At 33.1% G+C, this 24,796-nt stretch overlaps 1 protein-coding gene across 7 annotated transcripts in view; it reads left to right on the top strand.

The window, feature by feature from the left end:
- LOC114327244 (DNA ligase 1-like) overlaps positions 1-24,796 on the top strand; it is a 143,351-nt gene that overhangs the window by 109,083 nt on the left and 9,472 nt on the right. For 6 of the 7 annotated variants that reach the window (XM_028275804.2, XM_028275789.2, XM_050648828.1 and 3 more), the window contains 5 exons: positions 2,264-2,404; positions 2,468-2,701; positions 4,993-5,161; positions 13,464-13,535; positions 19,279-19,565. In XM_028275804.2, coding sequence (XP_028131605.2) covers positions 2,264-2,404; positions 2,468-2,701; positions 4,993-5,161; positions 13,464-13,535; positions 19,279-19,565 — 903 coding nt within the window. The remainder of the gene's footprint in view (positions 1-2,263; positions 2,405-2,467; positions 2,702-4,992; positions 5,162-13,463; positions 13,536-19,278; positions 19,566-24,796) is intronic. The other variant, XM_028275813.2, reaches the window with a different exon arrangement.

Here is a 24,796-nt window from a genome sequence, read left to right as displayed (position 1 = left end):
TTCTAAATAAACAACTAGGTATTCAACGATTTTATCTGCATCAAAACTACTGATTTCGTGCACAATGCATTTTAAATGGATGTTTACTCTTTGCACCAAAGCCATCAACTGAAGTCCCATCTCCTTGATTTGTTACCTGATTGATCTTAGCGGTTCAGATATTTCAGAACAATGGTAGGGGAGCCCAGGCAGGGATTTTTGCAGTTACTCTAGCGCGTCAGATTATCATATGGGGAGATACCTGGTACCCTGCAGATGTACTCCTACCATATATTGGCTCTTAACACAGGGGAGTTCGTTAAGGGAGGCCCGAAAAAAAATCTATCCTTAAAAAAACTCGAAATTATCAGATAAGGTAAGTTAAGTACATGCAGAAGAGTGTATATTTCAAAAACTGACGATTTGAGCCGGGCGTTAGGCAGGCCGCACATCAAAGAAACATGAAACGTAAATTACTTTTCATGGAAATAAACCACTGCTAAACAAATATACGTCCGGCCATTTATAAAACTCTCCGAAAATAAAAAAAAGAATGTGTGTACTTTGTACGCACGTAAGAAGTTATACTTCTATTATATGATTTCAACGAAATCAATATACTTTAAACAGTTTCTCTACTACTTTCCAAAAATTTTTATTAAAACAATATCAAAAATTAAAAAAAATAAAAGAATAAAACACAGACAAACACATTGAAAAATGCCACACATAATTTCTGAACAATAGTTGTTGCCAAAAATTTTAATTAAATACGTATTTTCTGAAAAAAATTATATAATAATATACTTACAATCATAAAATCTATAAAAAAAAATAAAAAAATGATATAACTTGCATTGGGCTTGAACCTACTTCCCGTGTATCCCGCCGTACGAGAGTCGAAGCGATTTCAAACTGCACCACCTTCGCGTATATGTCATGTGGGAATATACACAAACTGAACAACTTTTTGACATTTTGTTTATATTAATTTTTATTAGTTTGATTTTTGTCGAATTAAAATACAACAATATATAGAGTAAGAAAACGATACATTAGATGAAAATTTGTAGAAAGTTTGTTTGTAATCAGATTATGTAAATTAAAGCATTGCCTACTAGGGGTATAGCATATCAAGTACTAGGTAAGTACATTCTTTTTTTTTACATTTTCCAAATAGGTATGAAGATAATTTTTTATTGGAATACAACTGAAACATTTAGAATTACGTACCTGTGGCTTTTCAAAACTATTTAAAAAGTCACTATAATTATAAATTTGATTTTATTTCTCTCCTCACAACAATAAAAACTTATATATTATACAACATTTTTGTTTACCGATAACCTCCATATTGAACAATTATTGACAGATCATTTCAACACCCAATCAGAGCCCGTATAAAGACTAATACCAAACTGTCGGTGTGCGCATGCGCGCAGATCAATATAAATTCACCCTCAGTCTTAATCGCGCCTAAAGAAGTATAACTTCAAAAATGTGTCATGAGCATGAATCACACTCGTTTCATTGGTAGGCGGACCTTGAGATTTGTTTAGCAGTGTTTTCTTTTCATGAAACATGTTTTTCGTTTCATGTTTCATGTTTTTCGTTTCATGTTTCTTTGGTGTGCGGCTTGCCTAAGGAAATGGATGAGTCCCAAAGTTTCACAAGAAAAAAGGGAATATTTCGCGAAATGAATGACAGATCGAAAAACTGTAAAATACACTTATTCAATATTTTTTAAAAATCTATCGAATGATACCAAACACGACTTCCCACGGAGAGGGGTGGGGGTAAATTTAATATTTTAACTACGAATCCCGCGATATTTCGCGAAATGAACATCAGATCGAAAAACTGTAAAATGCACTTATTCAATATTTTTGAAAAATATATCGAATGGCACCAAACACGACCCCCCACGGAGGTGGGGTGGGGGGTTACTTTAAAACCTTAAAAACTTTTATTCGAAACATTTTTTCGAATTATGCATAGATGGCGTTATAATCAGACGATTGTTGGAAATGGAAAATTAAATTAAAAATGGCAAGCGCCCACTAAAATGGAAAACTTTACTTAACTTTTTTTGGTTTTAGGACCTACTCTTCACAACCCAATAGGTCCCCATAACGCTCGAGTGACTGCACATTTAGCATACTTTGCTCCCCTACTACCAGTACGCATGTACTTGTTCTTTATTTTTACTGGTGACACTGATATTTGATTTATAGCGAGAGACTTATTTGAATATTGACTTTTCAGCTATTTCAATGTGTTTCAGATTGAATCAGGTATAAGGCTCAAGAAGGTCAAAACTAACGATAGGAGTAAACCCGTCCTCGATGGTTTGAGGAAGTTCAGAAGACAAATGACAATAGAAGAGCAGATCCAGAAGTCAATGTCAATGGCTAGTATAGCTCCAGTAAGTTACATCCAAATTAATTTTTGAAATTAAATGTCGTTCTAATGATATATATCGTTACAGGAAGAAATTGCGACAGACGAAATAGATGAAATGGACGATATAGACAAAGTGCGGGATGATCTTCAGAGTACCAAACAAATGTTGGCTTTAGAACTAAGAAATAAAGAAGCTCAAGAGAGAGAAAATAAGAGATTACTGTCTAGGATCCAAAATCTTCAAGCGGAGTTGGAGAAAGAGAAGAGCGTTAACAAGGACGGTGGTAACACTGCTGCCCATAGTGCTGCAGATGAAAAGGTAAATCTATTAATTACCTACATCAATACGTCTATAATAGGGGAGTGCAATTAGAACGAAAATATGCATTGTTTCGGAAACATTCAAACAAGCTTATATTTTTCTAAAACTTTTTTTTAGTTTATATCCATGTTAAAGTAAAAAGTTCTACTCGCAGATTTGGCCGCTAATTGTTTATTAATTGTTTAAACAATAACAATTGTTTTGTATAAATAATTTTAAAAATATCAATAAATTCATTATTTTACTTTGATCAAATATGTTTCTATTTTGTTTTTGATTATGCTGAATCCAAATATGGCATTGCAATTTAAAAATTATTATACAGAAGCTCTTATACAGTGTGTCTGCATAGCTAGGAACCACATGGAAAACTTTTTTATTATCAATTTTACGAAAAAAAGTTATTCTTAATAAAATGCTCTGGATAGTCAAAAATCTAAAACTCAACAATCAGATATCAAATTTTATCAATTTTATACGAGTTATGTCAGAAATATGAATTTCGTTAGATAGTAAAGTACCTCTACATTCCAGAATATTAAAAAATGCTATTATGAAAAGTTGTTTGAAATTAGAAACTATGTCTAAATATACAATTACATCATTCTAATCGAAAAAAAATTTTCAATTTTTTCTCAAATTACTGATACTCATCATCATTTTATTACAATTATGATAACTATTTTATCATCATTTTTACTGAAAAAAGTTATTCTTCATAAAATGCTCTACCTGGTCTAAAATCTAAGATAAAATCATCAGATATCAAACTTTTTAAATTTTATACGAGGTATGTAAAAAATATGAATTTTTCTTAAGAGCTAAGTGCCTTTATTATTCGCAATATTTTAATTAGAAGGATGTAATTGAACACTAAAACAAATTTTTTAATTCCAAACAACTTTTCTTAATAACAATTTTCGATATTGTGAAATGTAAAGGTACCTACTTGGTACCTCTCTTGAGTGAAATTCATAATTTTTGACATACCTCGTATAACATTAATTAAATTTGATATTTGCTGATTGTGTCTTAGATTATATACGATGCAGAGTATTTTATAAAGAATAACTTTTTTTCGTAAAACTGATAATAAAAAAGTTATCAATAGGTTCCAAGTTACGCAGACATACTGTATAAGAGCTAAAAAAATTTTTTTTGCTGAACATTTATTATTGTTGAAGCTTATTATTGAATGTATTTTAGGTAATTTTCACAGAAAAAAGTTTTGATCACTTTGTATAAACATTTTTTTAGCTGGTTATTTTCGGTTTTTGTATTACATTTTTGTTATCTTTCTTAATTTTCTTAAAAATAAATAGTTTATTTCATTTCTAAAGTAAAATAATTCAGTGCATTTTAAAGATTACATCATAAGCTTCAAAAAGTACTTATAAAACTGTAATAGATCTGTTCAAACATGAGTAATTCCGTCTTAAAATGGTTGTAATTCTATAAAACTACGAAGATTTCAAAAATTACAATTTTTCAGACGTCATATCATTTGAATTAAATTTTTGAGATTTTTTTTGAATGAAACATCATTTAGTAAGATGATTGAAAGGTAAGTTCTGCAAAATTGAGAGTTTTATAAGAAAAATTTTATTAGTTACACATTTTTAAATCATTTTTAAACAAAATTCAAGTAAGGCTCACTTTCCGCCCACACCGTACTTATGCCCATACATTTGATTTATTTCTGTTATAACCATAATATAGCTTATTTATTTTACTTTTATGTTCAATTTGTAAAATTTTATTTGATCGATTAGTTAAAGAATTACATTAAAATAACTGAACCGTGCACTTCGCCGTACGTTAGTTTACAGTGCGCCAATGTTTGTGAGAAGGGTGACTTTATCGTTATAAATAAAAAATTATAGAAGATACAGATTTAATTTTAGAAAACTCTTTATATAGGGTTTTTTTTAATTTTCTGAATTTTTCAATGATCAAGTCAGTTTTCATCAAGTCAGAAAAACATCTAATTTCGTAGTTCATTTGTTTAATAAAAAATGAAGTACTTACCCACTTCTCGAATAGAACTTTTTGATATGTTGTTTATTAGACATTTCTTAATGAAATTACAAAAAGTTCTATCTTGTTTGATTTTTTCCGAAGTGAAATTCTATATGCACTCCCCTATAAGTATTGTTATGTTTGTCAAAACCAACGAGAGATTATTCATCTTTACACAATCAAATCTGCAGAAAAACCAACAAACTACATATATTTATATCTACAAATAACTTTGGCAATGAAGTCTACAGTTGAATGATATTTTCTAGGTAATTATTGGATTAAAGAAAGAAGCTGAGCAGGCCAGAAAAACTTCTCAAGATCTGGAAAAGAAGTATACGACAGCTGCAGAGGAGCTGGATGCGACTAAAGCAAAAATGGAAGAACTAAGACGCCAGAATCAAGCTCTCGAGAAACGAGTACAGGACGCAATGATGGGTAAGTTTTATATTCTTATAACAATCTGTAAATATATTTTACTGTGTATAACTGTAGAAAATAATAAAAAAAGTAAGAACAAAAAAAATTAATCTCTTAAAGTAAAGATGATTTACAATGTATTATCATCATTCTCTTTGCCTTATCCCTATGCGGGGTCGGCTTCCCTAATTGCATTTCTCCATACAATTCTATCTTGGGTCATATCAATATTAATCCGCTTTACCAACATGTCCTGCCTAATCGTCTCCCCCGACGTCTCCTACTCCTTCCAGGAATCTGCACTTCAACAATTCTTCGTATTGGGTGATTAGCGTCTCGACGTTGAACATGACCAAACCATCTCAACCTATGCTCTCTCATTTTGACATCAATTGTTGCCACACCTAAACTTCCCCTAATAAACTCATTTTTAATTTTATCCTTTTTTGTCATTCCACTCATCCATCTAAGCATTCTCATTTCCGACCCATGCATTCGTTGTTCCTCTTTCTTTTTCACTGCCCAACATTCAGTTCCGTACATCATAGCCGGTCTTATAGCTGTTTTATAGAATTTTCCCTTCAACTTCATTGGAATTTTCCTGTCACACAGCACACCACTCGCTTCCTTCCACTTCATCCATCCAGCCCTAATGCTACTGCATGCATCTCCATCTATTTCTCCATTACTCTGTAATACCGATTCCAGGTACTTAAAAATTATTGCTTTTTACAATCTGTTCACCATCCAAAGATAACATTTTATTTGTAGTAACTCCATCGTTACATGAACATTGCAAATACTCTGTTTTTGTCCTACTAAGTTTTAAACCTTTTTCCTCCAGAGCTTGTCTCCACTGTTCCAGGTTTTGTTCTAAGTCTCTTTCACTATTTCCTACTAACACGACATCATCAGCATACATTAAGCACCATGGAATGTTACCCTGTAGTTTCGCTGTTATCTGGTCCAAAACTAATGAGAATAAATACGGACTAAGTACCTAGCCTTGGTGCAATCCTACTTTCACACGAAATTTATCAGTCTCTCCCACACCTGTCCTAACACTAGTCGTTACTCCTTTCTTATTGAGTGCCCACCACAGAATCTCTCGAGGAACTCTATCACATGCTTTCTCAAGATCAATGAATACCATATGAGCGTTTTTTTCTTTACTCCTGTATTTTTCCATCAACTGCCTTATAATGAAAATTGCATCTGTTGTTGATCTGCCCTGCAAATTGATTCTCGGATATTTAGGTCTCTTCACGTATCCGTCTATCAATTACTCTTTCCCATATTTTCATGGTGTGGCTAAGCAATTTTATAGCCCTGTAGTTTGTTCATTGTTGTATATCTCCCTTGTTTTTGTAAACAGGTACCAGTATACTGCTTCTCCATTCGTCTGGCATTTGTCCAACTTCCATAATTCTATCAAATAGACCTGCTAGCCACCTTGTTCCTGTCTCTTTCAAGGAATATCATCTGGTCCTACCGCTTTTCCTTTCTTTATTTTTTGAAGCGCTTGAGCCACTTCCTCGTTGGTTATTTTGGTGACCATTGCTGCTACTGTCTCCGTTGACTCTACGTCTGTCAAATTCTTCATTTAATAAGCTGTCAAAGTACTTTCTCCATCTCTTTTTGACATCCTTTTCGTGAACTAGTATTTAATATTTTCATCTCGGATACATCTAATCTGATTAAAATCTTTTGCTTTCTTTGCTCTCTGTTTGACTATTTTATATAAATATCTTCGTTTCGCCTTCCCTGGTATCAAGTTGATCGTATAAGTTTGAATACGCTTCTGTTTTGGCTTTTGCTACTGCTACTTTCGCTTCCATTTTCGCCACCATATAGTTTTGAAGATCTGTGTCGGATCTGGTTTCTTTCCACTTTTTATATAATTTTCCCTTCTCTTTTATTTTTCCTTGCACTTCGTTTGACCCCCACCAAGTCTATTTATCCTCAAACTTTTTTCCTGACGTTTTCCCAAATATTTCAAAAGCAGTCTCTGTAATACTACTGGCCATTTTTCTACAAATTGTACTAGGGCTTCCTTTCATGTTCCAACATATTTTGTCTACTATTCTTTCCCTAAATAGGCCTTCCTTCTCATCTTTTAGCATCCACCACTTGATTTTTTGTGGTCCTCTCCGATATTTTGGCTTAGCTTCCCTTTTTACTTCAATGTCCAGAACAAGCAGCTTATGTTGTTGGCTTACTGTCTCACTAACTATTACCTTGTAGTCCTTGCATTCACGTATGTCTGCTTTCCTTATCATGAAATAGTCTATTTTGGATTGATGTTGTCCACTTTTGTACGTAATAAGACGAGTTTCTCTTTTTTTAAAGAATGTGTTAACAATGGCCATCGAAGTTCTGGACATCGAAGCCGTTCTGGACATCGAAGTAAAAAGCGAAACTAAACAAAAATATCGGAGAGGACCACAAAAAATCAAGTGGTGGATGCTAAAAGATGAGAAGGAAGGTCTATTCAGGGAAAGAATAGTAGAAAAAATATGTTGGAACATGAAAGGAAGCCCTAACACAATTTGGAGAAAAATGGCCAATATTATTAGAGATACGGCTATTGAAATACTTGGGAAAACGTCAGGAAAGAAGTTTGAAGATAAAGAGACTTGGTGGTGGTCAAATGAAGTACAAGGAAACATAAAAGAGAAGAGAAAATTATATAAAAAGTGGCAAGAAACCAGATCGGACATAGATCTTCAAAACTATATGGTCGCCAAAAAGAAAGCGAAAGTAGCAGTAGCAAAAGCTAAAGCAGAAGCGTATTCAAACCTATACGATCAACTTGATACCAGGGAAGGCGAAACGAAGATATATAAAATAGCCAAACAGAGAGCAAAGAAAGCAAAAGATTTTAATCAGATTAGATGTATCCGAGATGAAAATAATAAAATACTAGTTCACGAAAGGGATGTCAAAAAGAGATGGAGAAAGTACTTTGACAGCTTATTAAATGAAGAATTTGACAGACAGCCTGTAGAGTCAACGGAGACAGTAGCAGCAATGGTCACCAAAATAACCAACGAGGAAGTGGCTCAAGCGCTTCAAAAAATAAAGAAAGGAAAAGCGGTAGGACCAGATGATATTCCTGGGGAAGTATGGAGAGCATTGGGAGAGACAGGAACAAGGTGGCTAGGAGGTCTATTTAATAGAATTATGGAAGTTGGACAAATGCCAGACGAATGGAGAAGCAGTATACTGGTACCTGTTTACAAAAACAAGGGAGATATACAACAATGTACAAACTACAGGGCTATAAAACTGCTTAGCCACACCATGAAAATATGGGAAAGAGTAATTGATAGACGGATACGTGAAGAAACCGAAATATCCGAGAATCAATTTGGCTTTATGCAGGGTAGATCAACAACAGATGCAATTTTCATTATAAGGCAGTTGATGGAAAAATACAGGAGTAAAGAAACAAACGCTCATATGGTATTCATTGATCTTGAGAAAGCATATGATAGAGTTCCTCGAGAGATTCTGTGGTGGGCACTCAATAAGAAAGGAGTCCCTGGTGAATATGTAAAGATTGTGAGGGATATGTATGAGGGAGTAACGACTAGTGTTAGGACAGGTGTGGGAGAGACTGATAAATTTCATGTGAAAGTAGGATTGCATCAAGGTTCTGTGCTTAGTCCGTATTTATTCTCATTAGTTTTGGACCAGATAACAGCGAAAATACAGGGTAACATTCCATGGTGCTTAATGTATGCTGATGATGTCGTGTTAGTAGGAAATAGTGAAAGAGACTTAGAACAAAAACTGGAACAGTGGAGACAAGCTCTGGAGGAAAAAGGTTTAAAACTTAGTAGGACAAAAACAGAGTATTTGGAATGTTCATTTAAAGATGGAGCTACTACAAATAAAATGGTATCTTTGGATGGTGAAATGATTGTAAAAAGCAATAGTTTTAAGTACCTAGGATCGGTATTACAGAGTAATGGAGAAATAGATGGAGATGCATGCAGTAGAATTAGGGCTGGATGGATGAAGTGGAAAGAAGCGAGTGGTGTGTTGTGTGACAGAAAAATTCCAATGAAGCTGAAGGGAAAATTCTATAAAACAGCCATAAGACCAGCTATGATGTACGGAACTGAATGTTGGGCAGTGAAAAAGAAAGAGGAACAGCGAATGCATGTGGCGGAAATGAGAATGCTTAGATGGATGAGTGGAGTGACAAAGAAGGATAAAATTAGAAATGAGTATATTAGGGGAAGTCTAGGTGTGGCACCAATTGATGCCAAAATGAGAGAGCATAGGTTAAGATGGTTTGGTCATGTTCAACGTCGAGACGTTAACCACCCAATACGAAGAATAGCTGAAGTGCAGATTCCTGGAAGGAGTAGGAGAGGAAGACCAAAGAAGAGCTGGGGGGAGACGATAAGGCAGGACATGTTGGTAAAGGGGATTAACATTGATATGGCCCAAGATAGAATTGTGTGGAGAAATGCAATTAGGGAAGCCGACCCCGCATAGGGATAAGGCAAAGAGAATGATGATGATGATGATGATGTGTTAACAATGGCCATATCTAGTCCTGTTGCTAATTCAAGCATATCATCTCCAGCTTCATTTGTAGTTCCAAAGCCTAATCCCCCATGTATTGCTTCGTATCCTGCCTATCCTTGGCCTTAGCTTGGCCTTCGATTTACAACGTATGCTGCACAAATTTAATATAACCACTGGAAAATTTAACATATTAATTTCCCCAAAAAGAACGGAAAATCTACTAAGATGTAAATTGAAGCTGGAAGGTCAGAAAATAGAACAAGTGACGAAGTTTAAATATCTAGGCATCGCACTATCTAGCTACGGAAAGCTCCAAACAGAAGTGGGAGATCAAGTGAATAGGGCAAATAGAGCCGCAGATTGCCCGAATGAAACAATATGGAGAAACAAAAATATCGGAAAAGAAATGAAAGTCAGAATTTAAAAAACACTAATCAGAGCAATAATGACATACGCGGCAGAAACACGACCTGATACAGAGAGGACAAAAATAATGCTAGAAATAGCAGAGATGAAAACCCTTCGAAAAATCTATGGAAAAACACTATGGGACAGAGCCAGAAGTGAAGCTATACGATGGAGGTGCAAGGTGGACAACATTAATCACTGGGTAAAAAACAAGAGTAGAACGGAACTTTTCAATGATGTTTATTCGACTGGTGATATCCCTGAAGATTGGTTAAAGTCCGAATTCACAACCCTACCAAAAAAAAAAACAGCGTCCCAAAAACTGTACCGATTATAGAATGATAAGCCTTATGAGCCACACTTTGAAAATATTTCTACGTATCATCTACAGTAGAATCAGAGATAAATGTGAAGAAAACCAGGATGAAACACAATTTGGCTTCAGAAATGGACTGGGAGCCCGGGACCCACTATTTGCACTAAATGTATTATTGCAGCAAAGCCGAGATCAAAGGAAAGACGTCTTTGCTGTATTTATTGACTTTGATCGAGTACTACAGCATCACAAATTAATTGAAATATTAAACGATAAAGGAGTTGAAACATGTTAATCGCCAACGTCAAGGGGACTTGATAGGGCACTTTCAGAAGAAGAATGGAACGATCACTTAGGGCGAATGACAACAAATAGAAAAGTAAGAGACACGGTTTCCCAATAGGAAGACAATCATTGGGACGACCTCGAAAGCGATGGAACGACAACTTACTGGAGGAACATTGAAAAAACAGGCAGTCATGTCTATACAAAAAGAAGAAGACCTTATGAGCAATTTTCTTGACAAGGCTCACAGTTTGTAGATGGACAATTTTTATAAATCCGTTGGTTTGTCAGAACAGTTGTTGGGGCGAAACGCTTTCTGCAAAGGAGCATTTAAGTCCGATAGAGAGAGAGAGAGAGAGAGAGAGACCTTTCGAAGTGAACAATGTAAAATTAAAATAGTTGATTTAAAAATAAAAATATATACCATTTTTATTCAGTTGCAATGCGAATGCAAAACCGTCTTATTTTATTTTTTACTTAGTATAGAGAGTGCAAACCAGCCATGGCTTCTAAAAATTGCAAGCTAGATGGATGCTCCTATAGAGTTAAATAGGTCCATTTTCCGTTGGAATTTTACCAAGCTGTAGACGAGGTTGTGAATTGCAACTTTTTAGAATTCCCTCTTGTCCTCACTGCATCCATGTGGCTTGCAATTTTTAGAAGCCATGGAGGTGTCACCAGGAAAATGATCCAAAAATTTTTCAATTAAATATTTTTTAAAAATATTTTTCAAATATTTTTATTAGGTTGAAATACTTTCACTTTCATTTAGCAGATGTCGCTAGGCACCTACTCCATAACGTCAGTTGCAATGCGAGCACGACTCTCGGTAGTTTGTCACTTGAGGTATCTATACTAAGGGCCGGTATTTCCAACCTCACTTAAGCCAAAGCTTACTTTAAGCCTTTGCTTAAGCTTAGATGCCTGTATTTCCACTTCAATTTGAGGCTTAAGCCTAGGCTTAAACCAAATAATTTTAAGCTCGCGCGGGAGTTGGTTTAAGCCTTTGCTTAAAATTTGTTTTCTGTTTTTTGAGGATATTTCTATAGATTATTAATTATAGAGTTGTTTTGAAAACCAACTTTTAAGTAACAACGTTATTATTGGATTATTAAATAATAATCTATTAATTTATTAAGAGGAAACAGTAGCGATCAACAGGTAGCGAAAACGCGTTCCAAGATTGCGGCTGTAATTTTGAATATTTTTCCGAGATATTTGGCACACGTATTCGTAATATAATAAAGAATGGCGGTACATAGCCCAATTTGAAAAATATATTAATATGTGGAAATTACTCTGTAATTAAATAAAATATTAAAAAACGAGCCTGTACCGCCATTAAGAAGAACAAAAAAATACACTTTCTTCAAATAAATTTTTTATCCGATGCCTAGATTTTGTGTCATTTTGGAACTACTAATGAAATAAAAAATTTTAGTAGTTCCAAAATGACACAAAATCTAGGCATCGGATAAAAAAGTTTATTTGAAGAAAGTGTATTTTTTTGTTCTTCTTAATGGCGGTACAGGCTCGTTTTTTTAATATTGTATTTAATTACAGAGTAATTTCCACATATTAATATATTTTTCAAATTGGGCTCTGTACCGCCATTCTTTGTTATATTACGAATACCTGTGCCAAATATCTCGAAAAAATATTCAAAATTACAGCCGCAATCTTGTAACGCGTTTTTGCTACCTGTTGATCGCTACTGTATCACCTTAATCGTAATAACGATTATTAAAATTCTTACTACTTTTGGAAGGTGTAGGCACATGAAAATTGTTTATTTCTACAATGCTTGGTAGGTATATTTATTTTACAAAAATAAACTTACATTCCAATTTTACATTTTAAGGAATATATCCAATAAACAAAATTACAAAGACGGATCTATTGCTTATGCAAAATAACAATAAAAATATAACCAGAGAAAATATAGACAATAAACTAAAAACACATGTACCATATATACAAAATTAAGTGAAGTAAAAATAACATTGATACAGATGACAAGATAAAATTAAATGTCAACAGTAGTGGTTTTTACCTCAGAACAGTTAGCTTTGGCACTTTGACGTATTCAGAGGTACCAAACCAATTAACTTTACAGCTGAGCATCAGTTCAGTTAAGAGAATGATGGAAATACGGCACCCAGCTTAAGCTTCTCCTTAACTTTTGACACAGGCTTAGCTAAGCAAAAGCTTAAGTAGCTATTGAAATACCGGCCCTAGTGATAAATAAGGCGGTTTTGCCTTCGCATTGCAACTGAATAAAAATGGTATACATTTTTATTTTTATTAGTATTACTCCTATAGAGTAATTAGGTCCATTTTCCGTTGGAATTTTACCAAGCTGTAGACGGGGTTGTGAATTGCAACTTTTTAGAATTATTCCCATAGAATTTGTCTTCACTGCAGCATACATCTGGCTTGCAATTTTTAGAAGCCATGGAGGTGTCATCAGGAAAATGGTTCAAAAAGTTTTTCAATTAAATATCTTTTAAAAATATTTTTGAAATATTTTTATTAGGTTGAAAAACCTTGATTTTTTTATAGTTGATTTAGTTCAACTGTAAAGGAACACGCGTTTTCGTTGTAGCGGAGAGAGGGATAGTTTTTAAGCAAATCCTGTCATCGAAAATAAATGTTTATTGTAATTATTCTGCTCTATTTTTATATGACGTTAAAATTTTCGCGCTATTCAACTTGTAAATATCATTTTTTATGTCAATTTTTATTTACACTGCTGTTATTAATAATTAGGAGTAAAGAAATCAAGTTCTTCCGGCGGATTCTGGTTTGAATCTGATGATGAGTATGAATATAGGAACGCAGGCGAGTAAGATATCTTTATATGTACTTATTGGCGTCGTCCCCGTAACAGATATGTTCATCGCAATTTGGTACTTGCCCATTTGTTATTAATATGTCTATTTTGTTATTCTAATGAGAAAAACCATTTTATATATACTTTTGATTGATATTTTTACGTTTTTTATATGATATATTTAAAACATTATTTGCAAAATGTCAGTGGCGGCTCGTACCACTTTAAGAAGGTAGTGCCACAACTCGGGCAGCCGCCAAAATTTTTAGTGACGGATTCACGATATTGTCAAAAAAAGGTATACTGACAACAAAAACTAAAAAAAATATGCGCGGATACTTTTATCTTATGTACATATCTCAAGTTTATTGATCTGAGGTGCCAAGCAATTGTCCAACATTGATCAAAACAGTTCCGTAAATTAATTAATAATAAAAACCTCTTAACCTACCACCAGCATTTACTGCTGATAGTGCTTGAAAATTGTTATTACGATTTAGTCTCTATTTACCAATTTATAAAAATAATACTATTTCATTATTCACACACATGCACAAATTTTTGTAATGTCACTTTTAAAGTTTACGATATATGAAGTTCATTCTTCTATTTTTTGGTTGCAAAGTTTTCAATGACTTTATAATTAAAATTATCAATACAATTTACAAAATGCTTTTCTGCAGATAGCATACCTAAAGCACTAGGTTTCGATGTAAACATCGAAAAACAGCGTTCTGCTTCAGATGTTGATATAGGAATGGTAACTAAAATACTTAAAAGTTTAATAGTTTCTTCAAATGTGCTTTTTGAACCTTCCCTCTACAATAAAACCGATAGCGAAACAGCCCCAGAGGTAGTACTTAATTCGTCTCGCTAATACAGTACCTACTTCTAATTCAGTTTTAAACCGAGTTTTGCTTAAAAATTAAAATTGTCTCCAGTCTCCATGGTTCATTAAGAAATGATTCGGAGAACTGATGCTTATAAGCAGAAAACTTCTCCGACATAAATAAATTAGAAGCAACTAAATGTCCGGAGAAGGTAGACCTTTGAAAGATCTGGTACTTTGAATAATATGAACCTTTAAGTCGTTGTCTAATTCGGCGCTAAAATTGACCAGCTCCTTAAATATGCCTCTATTTTCTGAATTTTCTTTTTCGTCGTGACCTCTTAAAGCTAACTCGAAAGCTCCACAACACCTTATAACATTTGTAGTTTTTTTTTCTAGCGAAAAACCACCAAAAAAAATTTTAAAATACTAATCTTTATTGTCAATTAATAAATTAAACTTAAGAAATAATCAAAATATTATCAAAATACCCACGATCATGATGCACCAAAAGTTTAATTATTAATACAAAAACTTTTTAACAGAAAATATACATAATAAAAGCGACAAACCAGCACGTAAAGAAACTCAAAATAAATAGACCTGGCTTCATACCCTCGTGCCTGGCACAGAGATTCTAATGTTAAGGTATACTAATAGTCCAATATAGCTCTTTCTCTGTCACTTACATATAATGCTCGTAAAATCTTTCTCTCTTTACTCGTGCCAGTACTGACTTCGGCGCGAAGGAGATTCTCCTGTCGAATACTCTCCGCTGTCGGCAGGGATTGTATTGCGCCCATAGTTGCCATATTTTATATAATTTATGAAGATCAAAAGAAATACACACAAAAAAATTAATAGGAATTAAAAAGTTTTGAAGATAAAAAATATGTTTATGGATAGTTAGCAAGGTAGTGCCATGGCTCTATGGCACTACCTCACGGGCCGCCACTGCAAAATGTTATATCATGTTCAATCATAACTGTATTATCTGAATATTGGCTCACATACATGCCGTATTATTGTATTTTGTCGGGTTCCCACTGGATTAGCCAGGTATTTTACAAAGAAAACAACAAAACAACACTCAGGGCCCCCGCAATTAAATTTCCCCTTAAATTTTTGTGAATCGCGAAATGTCAAAGTAGAAAAAAAATTAAAATACGACTTACAACTTGTTAACCACACTGTATATTTATTTTATATTTAACACCGGATATTTTTTAAGGTATCAAACCATTTAATTTATTTACAGTTATAAAAAATCCAGGGCCGGATTAAAAAATATTGGAAAAATGTTCCTACCCAAAAAACACTCCGTGCATTAAATTTTTTTAAAATGGATTTTGCATTTGAAAATAAGATGAAAAACTAAATTTAGTGGTATACTTTAAATATTCGGCAAAATGATTTTTCTGGTAAAATTTTGAATTTGAATTCTGAAATTATGTGAATTGCAAGAGCTCGAAGTAAGAACAATTAAAATTTGACTTAATTTTAATTAATACCATTATTTAATCGAAATTCTTAAAATGTTTACATTTTAGCATTTTTTTATTATGGCGACAAATAATTCATAACAAATATTCACCTTTAATTAATGAATAAATAATAAAAAGTCCACAAAAATACATATGTAACTTTAATCAACAAACTACATATCTTAAAAATTAAAAAACCGAAAAAAAATTGCTGAAAAATAACGAAAAGTAACGAGGAAACAAATAGTAGGGATGAACTTCTTGACCGGATTCGAGACTCCTTTTAAGAAATGAAGAGTAAGCCTGAGGAGATTAGGAAGTCAGTCAGACAAATAACAAAAAGGGTAAGATTTTGTATTCCACAAGGTGGTAGCCATTTTGAACAATTACTATAGTTTTGATAAGTTATTTTTTGTAAATTTTTGTTTAATTTTTAAGATAGTTCGTAGATTAAAGTTACGTATTTTTTGTGGACTTTTTATTAGTTATTCATTAATTAAAGGTGAATATTTGTTATGAAATATTTGTCGCCATAATAAAAAACACTGAAATGTTAACATTTTACCAAGTTAGATTAAATAATGGTATTAATTAAAGTTGAGTCACATTATAATTTTTTTACTTCAAACTCTCGCAATTCACATAATTTCAGAATTCAAATTCAAAATTTCACCAAAAAAATCATTTTGCCGAAAATTCCTTTCCACTAAATTTGTTTTTGGTCCTCTCTTTAAATGTAAAATCCATTTAGAAAATAAATTACTGTACAGGGTGTTTTTTTGGGTCGGAGCATTTTTCCAATATTTTTTAATCTGGGCCTGGATTTTTTATAATTGTAAATAAATTAATTGATTGGGCACCTTAAACAATATTCGGTATTAAATATAAAATAAATATACAGTGTTTAACAAGTTGTAAGTCATATTTCAATTTTTTTTCTACTTCGAGCTTTCGCAATTCACATAATTTCAGAATTCAAAATCAGAATTTGATCAAAAAAAGATGATTTTGAGTATACCACTAAATTTATTTTTTCATCCTCTTTTCAAATGGAAAATCTATTTTAAAAAAATTTAATGTACTGTGTGTTTTTTTGGGTCGGAAAATTTTTCCAATATTTTTTAGTCTGGACCTAGATTTTTTACAATTTTAAATACATTTGTTTATTGTACACCTTAAATAATATTTGCGTACCAAATATAAAATAAATATACAGTGTGGTTAAAAAGTTATGAACCAAATAAAAAATGGCAAAATAGATATAACACCCAGTATCTTTGTTATTAATGAAGTAAGACCCATTAAGTATGGTATTTTTGAGACCGCTTCTACAGTTAACGTATGTTACTTTCCCAATGAAACACCCTGTATAGTTTATTTTATATAAGTTAATTCTCTGAGCAATTTGATTGGTAACAATTAATTTTTTTATTTAAAAAATAAGGATATATTTAACGTGTTCTTTCTCATTAGAAACTGCAAAAGTAACAAAAACAGTGTTTGTATAAAAAACCGCTCAATTGATCGTTGTCTGTTATTTATTTCATGATATATTTAAAACCTATGCCTACCGGAAATGCAGGCGTCGTTTTCCCTTGCGCAGTTCCATCCTGTTTTTATGTGATATATAAATACGTTTACAGGCTTACATCGGTCAAACAGGAAAAACCTTTAACATACGTTTAGTAGAACACAAAAGGGCTTTTAATAATATGTAGAAAAACAGATTTTACATTTGCATGTCACTTTCTAGATCATAATCATTCTTGTAATGACAAGTTTCAAGAATGAAAGAAAAAAAGTACTAGAATAACATAAATTTTGAAAATTTTACAGCCTGAAACCCTATTAATATATCACAAATATTAAGTAATAATATTAGAAAATATATTTACTAAACTATGTAAGATTTCTTTCTCATTTGTCGCTCTTTCTCACACATCTGAAACAAAACGATAAATTAATAATAATAACGAATTTCTAGTTGTTCCTTGAAGTTGGTAAGATAGCTAGATGGTTGCCGCATAAGAAAAGGTCTCAAAAGCCGTTATTTCTCTGTAAAAATGTCCTCTTCCACAACTAACTAATCTTCACATATTTGTGTTGAGCTTTTTGCCCACTAGACTACTCTAGAGTACCACCTATCATCGCAGGACTTGTTTCTCGAATCATTTGCTCTCTTATCCTTAAAATTTTATCTTAGAAACTAGCGCTTGTAGACTTTACTGCGATGATTCTTATGTCGTCTGCATATCTGAAATTATTTAAACGTTCTCAAATTATCAGTAGGACCTAACCCCTGTTTAACACCTATATCCATCACCATGTCTTCGCTCAGTTGGTTGTCTGTCCTGATTTTAGCTGTTGGTGATTATTCTGTCATGGATGCCAGTACTCCTTACTCCGTTATTAGTATAAATATAAATTTATCGTGTCTTACTCTAGCAAACGCTTTCTGATAGTCGACAAAACACATACCTGTATCACACTTGACATCTTTGCAGTATTGGCACAGAACTTGTGTCGAAATCTTACACGCGATAAAGATATAAACTGGATCTTCAAGGTTTATAGATTTCTGCAGATTTCTTTTACTTTTTGTTTATAAAGATTTAACGAGTCTTTGCTCCAATATTTCAATTTATTTACATTGTTTACCCATTCATTTAATTGTAGCGTGATTAATAGCACGCCTTATCTCTTTATTAATTTTCTTGTATTCTGCTTGTATTCTTATCACCATTCTCCTTTTTATCACATCCAGTGTTACACCAATTATCCACAGTTTCTTCTTCTTTCTTCTTGTTCTCAAATATTTACCTTTGATTTTCTGAACCATATCGTTTATTATTGCGATTTATTTTTTTTCTTTCTCATCTATTCTCTATCAAGGGGTCGCTGTTCCTTTCTTTTCTTCGCTACTCATTTCTGTTCATTATTTCTTCTTCATTTACCCCGTTCTCCTCGATGTTTTTATCATAGATTACCCCTCTCATTCATTTCCAGTTAAACCCCCAGTTATGTAGGTGCCAAAGTATTTAAATTATCCTATTGGTTCTATTTTGCCCCAAGCTTTTCGATGTTACCAACCATTCCTTTTCCTACTAACTACATACACTTCGTTTTCGACCTACCAACCTTAAGTCTTTCTTCTTCAATAGCCTTTCTCCTACACTCCAACTTCTCCTCCAGCATTACTTTCCTCAACTACCACTATATTATCTGTCAATATATCCATAAAAAGATTAGATAGGTAGGACTCAGTGAAGAGCATTGATGGAAATCAGTTGTCACTGGAAAATCTTCGGTCAATCGGACAAAAGTCCGGACATTAATAAAATAATATTTTCTAATATAATTACAGTGAAAAACAAATTATTTATATCACCAAAATTTTTTTGAGTTTCTGAAAGATTCTTAAACCTTTTTCAATTTCAGGCAAAAGATTCTCCATCTCCGACCGCAAACAAAGCGGAGCTGCCCAAGGAAGCGACGACGAATTCGAGTTGGAGGAGCCAGAAGAAGAGAGCGATGGAGAGGATACTGAAGAGAAGAGGGAAAAGAGGCTAGTGAAGGAGGTGAAGATGTTGAGGAAGAAGTTGCAGAGTCTGAAAACTAAGGAGGATAATTCGAAGAAGGAGAGAGTCGCGTTACGGGAGATTATTAAGAAGCACCAGACTGAAATGAAGGATGAGAAGAAGAAGTATAAACAATTGAAAAAAGAGGTAGATGTATTGCTTTTAACAATCTTTTTCTATTCATCATCATCATTCCTTAACCTCTTGCATCCACTGTTGTGCTGTATTGTGCCTTCTGTATCCAATTTTCCACTACTTTTCCCAAGTCATTCATCCATCTTCTTTGTGCTACATGTCCAACCCATCTCCATTTGGCTTATGCAATTCTTTCTATGACATCTGTCACTTTAGTCCTCTCTCTCACTATCCTATTTGGTACCATGTCTCTTCTTGTTATTCCCAACATTGCTCTTTCCATTCTTCTTTGGGTTATTCTCAATTTATTTGCAGAATGTTTAGTCAAAGTTATGGTTTTGGAACCATATATGTTATTACCGGCAGTATGCATTGGTTGTAAACTTTTTTCCTTCAAGCAAATCGTTAGCGTTCCTTTTAGAATATGTCGCAACTTGCCAAATGCTGCCCATCCCAAGCCTATACGCTGCTGAATCTCATAAGTTTGATTGTCTTTTCATATTCTAATTTCATGCCCTAAATGTACAGTATGTCTCTGTAAGTTGTATCCATATGGAAAACTTTTTTATTATTAATTTTACGAAAAAAAATTATTTAAAGTTATGTCAAAAAGTTTGAATTTCACTCAAGAGTAAAGTAGCTTTATTTTTCACAATATTTAAAATTGCTATTATGAAAAGTTGTTTGGAATTAAAAACTATATTCTAGTATGCAATTACATCCTTCTAATTGATTTTTTTTTGAAAAATTATGGATAACTAACATTATTTTTAGTTATTTCAATTCAGATAACTCTTTTATTATTAATTTTACGAAAAAAAGTCATTCTTAATAAAAAGTTCTGCATGGTCTAAAACCTAAAATACAACCATCTTACAGTGCCTCAGAGCTTAAATGGTGCAGTCCCTACTCAATAAAACTAGCTTGTGTCAGTAGCTCAATATTTATTAGAAAAAAATTACATACTAAAATTAAATAACTATTAGGCTTATAAAATAGCATAAGTTATATTTAGGGTTTCAAATATATCAGACTTAAATAACAAAAAATATTTCATTATTTTATGTATGATTTTAATGTCACAGCTAAAATGATGCAAATACGATAAAGCATTACACAACTAATCAATTTGAAATTTGCGAAGTAGGCGTTAGATTAAATTCATACTGCAGTTATTTCTGTTTAATTTGACATTTGACATTTCAAAATATTTAATTGTTAAATAACAAAATTATTTAAAAATGTGCCGCCGAACTACGATTAATGAAAGAAATTTAATTATTACTCACCATAGAAATGGATATAGCCAAAGAAACATATCCAAAATGGTAAATAAATGTTCATCAACACTTCAGAACATTATTGAACGTTATCGAAATGAAAATAGAGTTGAAAATAAATCAAGGCTGGCGCCTAATAAAATTTTTACCGACCGCGAGGAAAGATGGATTCTTAGAGAAATAGCAAATAATCCTAAAAAAAGTGCACCAAAATTGCGAGATGAGGTGGAAAGGCAGTTTGGAAAAAGATGTAACCCCGAAACAATTAGACGAATATTACGAAAAAATAATCTGCACGGCCGAACTGCTAGAAATAAACCTTTTATTAGTCAAAGAAATTGGCGTATTAGACTGGTGTTCGCCAGGGAGCATGTTAATAAAGATTTGAACTTTTGGAATTCAGTAATATTTGCCGATGAAACCAAAATAAACTTGTTTGGATCCGATGGAAAAGAAAAATATCAGTGTGGAGAAGGCCGAATGAAGAACTAAAATTAAAAAATATGAAAGCTACGGTAAAGCACGGTGGAGGTGGAGTGATGATGTGGGGGTGTATGTCGTCTGCAGGAGTAGGTAACATACATTTTAGTGAAGGGAATATGAACCAATACATGTATTTGGAGATACTAAGGCAGCATCTCACCACTAGTGCTCAAACATTAGGTATCAATAACAATTACCGGTTTTATCAGGACAACGATCCAAAACACACGTCAATATCTGGTTCGTACTTGGTTGCTTTGTAATTGCCGAAATGTCATTAAAACACCAGCCCAGTCGCCATATTTAAATGTTATTGAAAATTTGTAGTTGAAATTAAAAAATAAAGTAAATAGTGCCACAATATCAAATCGAAATGAATTAAAAGTCAAAATTACTGAAGCTTGGGACACAATTTCCCCATAGTACACTAGAAAGTTGGTGGAATCCATGCCTAGACGACTACAGGCTGTAATTGATAATGAAGGAGGACCTACAAAATATTAGCAATAATTTTTCAATGCTTAACGCATTTCGTTACGCGTTTGTTTTCTTAATTATAACATTAGCAGAAGAACAACAAGGTTTTAGGTCGGGAAGGTCATGCACTGACGCTATATTTATAATCAGGCAAGTTCAAGAGAAATCGTTGGAATACAACAAACCGGTATATTTATGTTTCGTGGACCTTAAGAAAGCATTTGACAGGGTCACATTAAAGGACGTTATATATATATATATATATATATATATATATATATAGTGGCTAAACACCCCTTTAGGGGTTACGCCGCTTACGCTCTCTAGATCTATGTTTTGAGGTAGATCAGTCCTCATGTTCGTTATTTAATTTTCTCTGTTATTTTTCTCCACTCTTTCCTGTCTCTGGTTTTCCCTTTCCAATGTCGTATGCCCGCATTGTTGAGATCACTTACTACTTCTTGTAACCATGTAGATCTTGGTCTTCCACGTCTTCTTTTGCCAGCTGGTGTCCATTCCAATATTGAGTATATCGTCGTAGTTGATCCGGATCTCCATATGTGTCCTAGCCATTTTGCTCTTTGCTGTTTTATTTTACATACTATATCCTCCTCAATTTCTTCCAGTAACTCAAGGTTCGTTCTTTGTCTAAATTCATTGTCATTTATTTTTATTGGTCCTAATATTGCTCTTAGTATTTTTCTTTCTTGTATTCTAAGGTTTTCCTCTTGTTTTTTTGTCATGCTAAGAGTTTCGGCTGCATACATCATCGTCGGTCGAATTATTGTTTTGTATACTTTCATTTTTGATTTCTTACTCAATAACTTATTTTTAAATAATTTTTTATTTGCATGGAAGCTCTTATTTGCTGTAATAATCCTTTCTTTGATTTCGGTTTCTCTTTCTCCATTGTTTGTTATTAATATTCCTAAATATTTAAATTTTTCGACTTCTTCAAAAGTGTATTCTCCTACTCTAACCTTTCTGTTTTCAAAGTTTTTGTCAAATCTCATTATTTTGGTTTTCTCTTGGTTTATTTTTAATCCCATTACTTTTCCTTCTGTTACCATTTCGTTTAACATTCGTTCCATTGTTTTTCTATTTTTTGTTATTAGCACAATATCATCAGCGTATGCTATTATTTGTCCTTCTCTCGTTCGGAGGGTGCCTTTGTTGATCTTCCTGACGACGTATTCTAGGGCAAGATTAAACAGAGTTGCTGATAATGAATCTCCTTGTCTCACCCCTTTATTGATGACAAATTCTTCTGTGTCGCCTACTTGAGTTTTTATACTAACTACAGTTCTACTCATTGTCATTTGTATTAATCTTCTTAATTTATGTTGTATTCCCATTTCTTTCAGAGCTACCATTAGTTTTGATCTATTTATTGTATCAAATGCTTGTCGAAAATCTATAAAAAGCAGTTCAATTTCTATTTTATATCCATGAGCTTTTTCCATAATTTGTTTAACTGTATGTATGGCATCTGTTGTAGACTTTCCCTTAACAAATCCGCATTGATAGTGTCCTATGATATTCGTGGTAGCTTCGGTCAGTCTTCGTTGTATTAAGGCGGACATGATTTTATATGCTGTGTTTAATAGCGTCAGTCCTCTGTAGTTTTTACACATCTGTTGATCTCCTTTTTTATGAATCGTGATAATTTGTCCTTTGTACCATTCTTCCGGCATTTTTTCTTCGTCCCATATGTCTTTTATTAAATTGTATAATCTATCTTTTAATTCTTCACCACCATATTTTATAAGCTCCATATTGATACAGTCCGATCCTGAGGCTTTACCATTACGGCTGCTATTAATAATTTCCTCAACTTCCTCTTTTGTTGGTATTTGTAGCTGGTTTCCTAACATCATTGTCTCTTCTCCTCTGTTTTCATTTAGGTCTTGATCTTGTTGTTCTGTTAATAATTATTTAAAATAGTTAGTCCAAATTTCTTTATACTCTTCATCGTTTTCTGATACTTTTCCATTTTTATCTTTTATGCTTTTTATCTTTCCTTTAAACGTTTTGTTCTGCTCACTAATTTTCTTATAGAATTCTTTTGTGTTTCTGTTCTTACTCTCTTTTTCTATTTCTTTTATCTTATCATCCAACCACTCACGTCTAATTTTCCTTATTTTTTTCTTACATGCATGCCTTATTATATTGTATTCTTCCCTATAATCCTGTCTATTTGTTCTTATCCACATTTGTCTCATTTCTACCTTCTTTTTTAACATTTTATGGCATTAAAGGACGTTATCCACTTGTTATACTCGAGAGAGGTACCTCTGGGAATAATTAAAACGATAGAAAACATCTACCAGAACAACACAATAAAAGTAAAAGTGGAAGATGAACGAACTGACCCAATTGAAGCCGGCAATGGGATAAGACAGGGGGATTCCTTGAGTCCTTTATTGTTCAACCTGATCATGGACGAAATAATAAAAAAAGTAAGAACTAAAAAAGGATACCAAATGGGAGAAAAACAACTTAAAATAATCTGCTATGCTGACGATGCAATACTAATCTCTCAAAGTGAAGATGATTTACAACGTATGCTGCACCAATTCAACATAATCGCCAGAAAATTTAACATGTTAATTTTCTCAAAAAAGACAAAATGCATGGTTATAACAGCAGATCCAGTAAGATGTAAATTGGAGCTGGAAGGTCAGATAATAGAACAAGTGATGGAGTTTAAATATCTAGGCATCACACTATCTAGCTACGGAAGGCTCGAAACAGAAGTGGAAGATCAAGTGAATAGAGCAAACAGAGCCGCAGGTTGCCTGAATGACACAATATGGAGAAATAAAAAAATCGGAAAAGAAATGAAAGACAGAATTTACAAAACAGTCATCAGACCTATAATGACATACGCTGCAGAAACACGACCCGACACAGAGAGGACAAAAATATTGCTCAAAACAACGGAGATGAAAACCCTTCGAAAAATCGATGGTAAGACTCTATGGGACAGAGCTAGAAGTACAG

The sequence above is a fragment of the Diabrotica virgifera genome, chromosome 4, assembly GCF_917563875.1.
Source record: "Diabrotica virgifera virgifera chromosome 4, PGI_DIABVI_V3a".
NCBI lineage: Eukaryota > Metazoa > Arthropoda > Insecta > Coleoptera > Chrysomelidae > Diabrotica > Diabrotica virgifera.
This window is presented reverse-complemented; position numbering and strand designations above follow the sequence as displayed.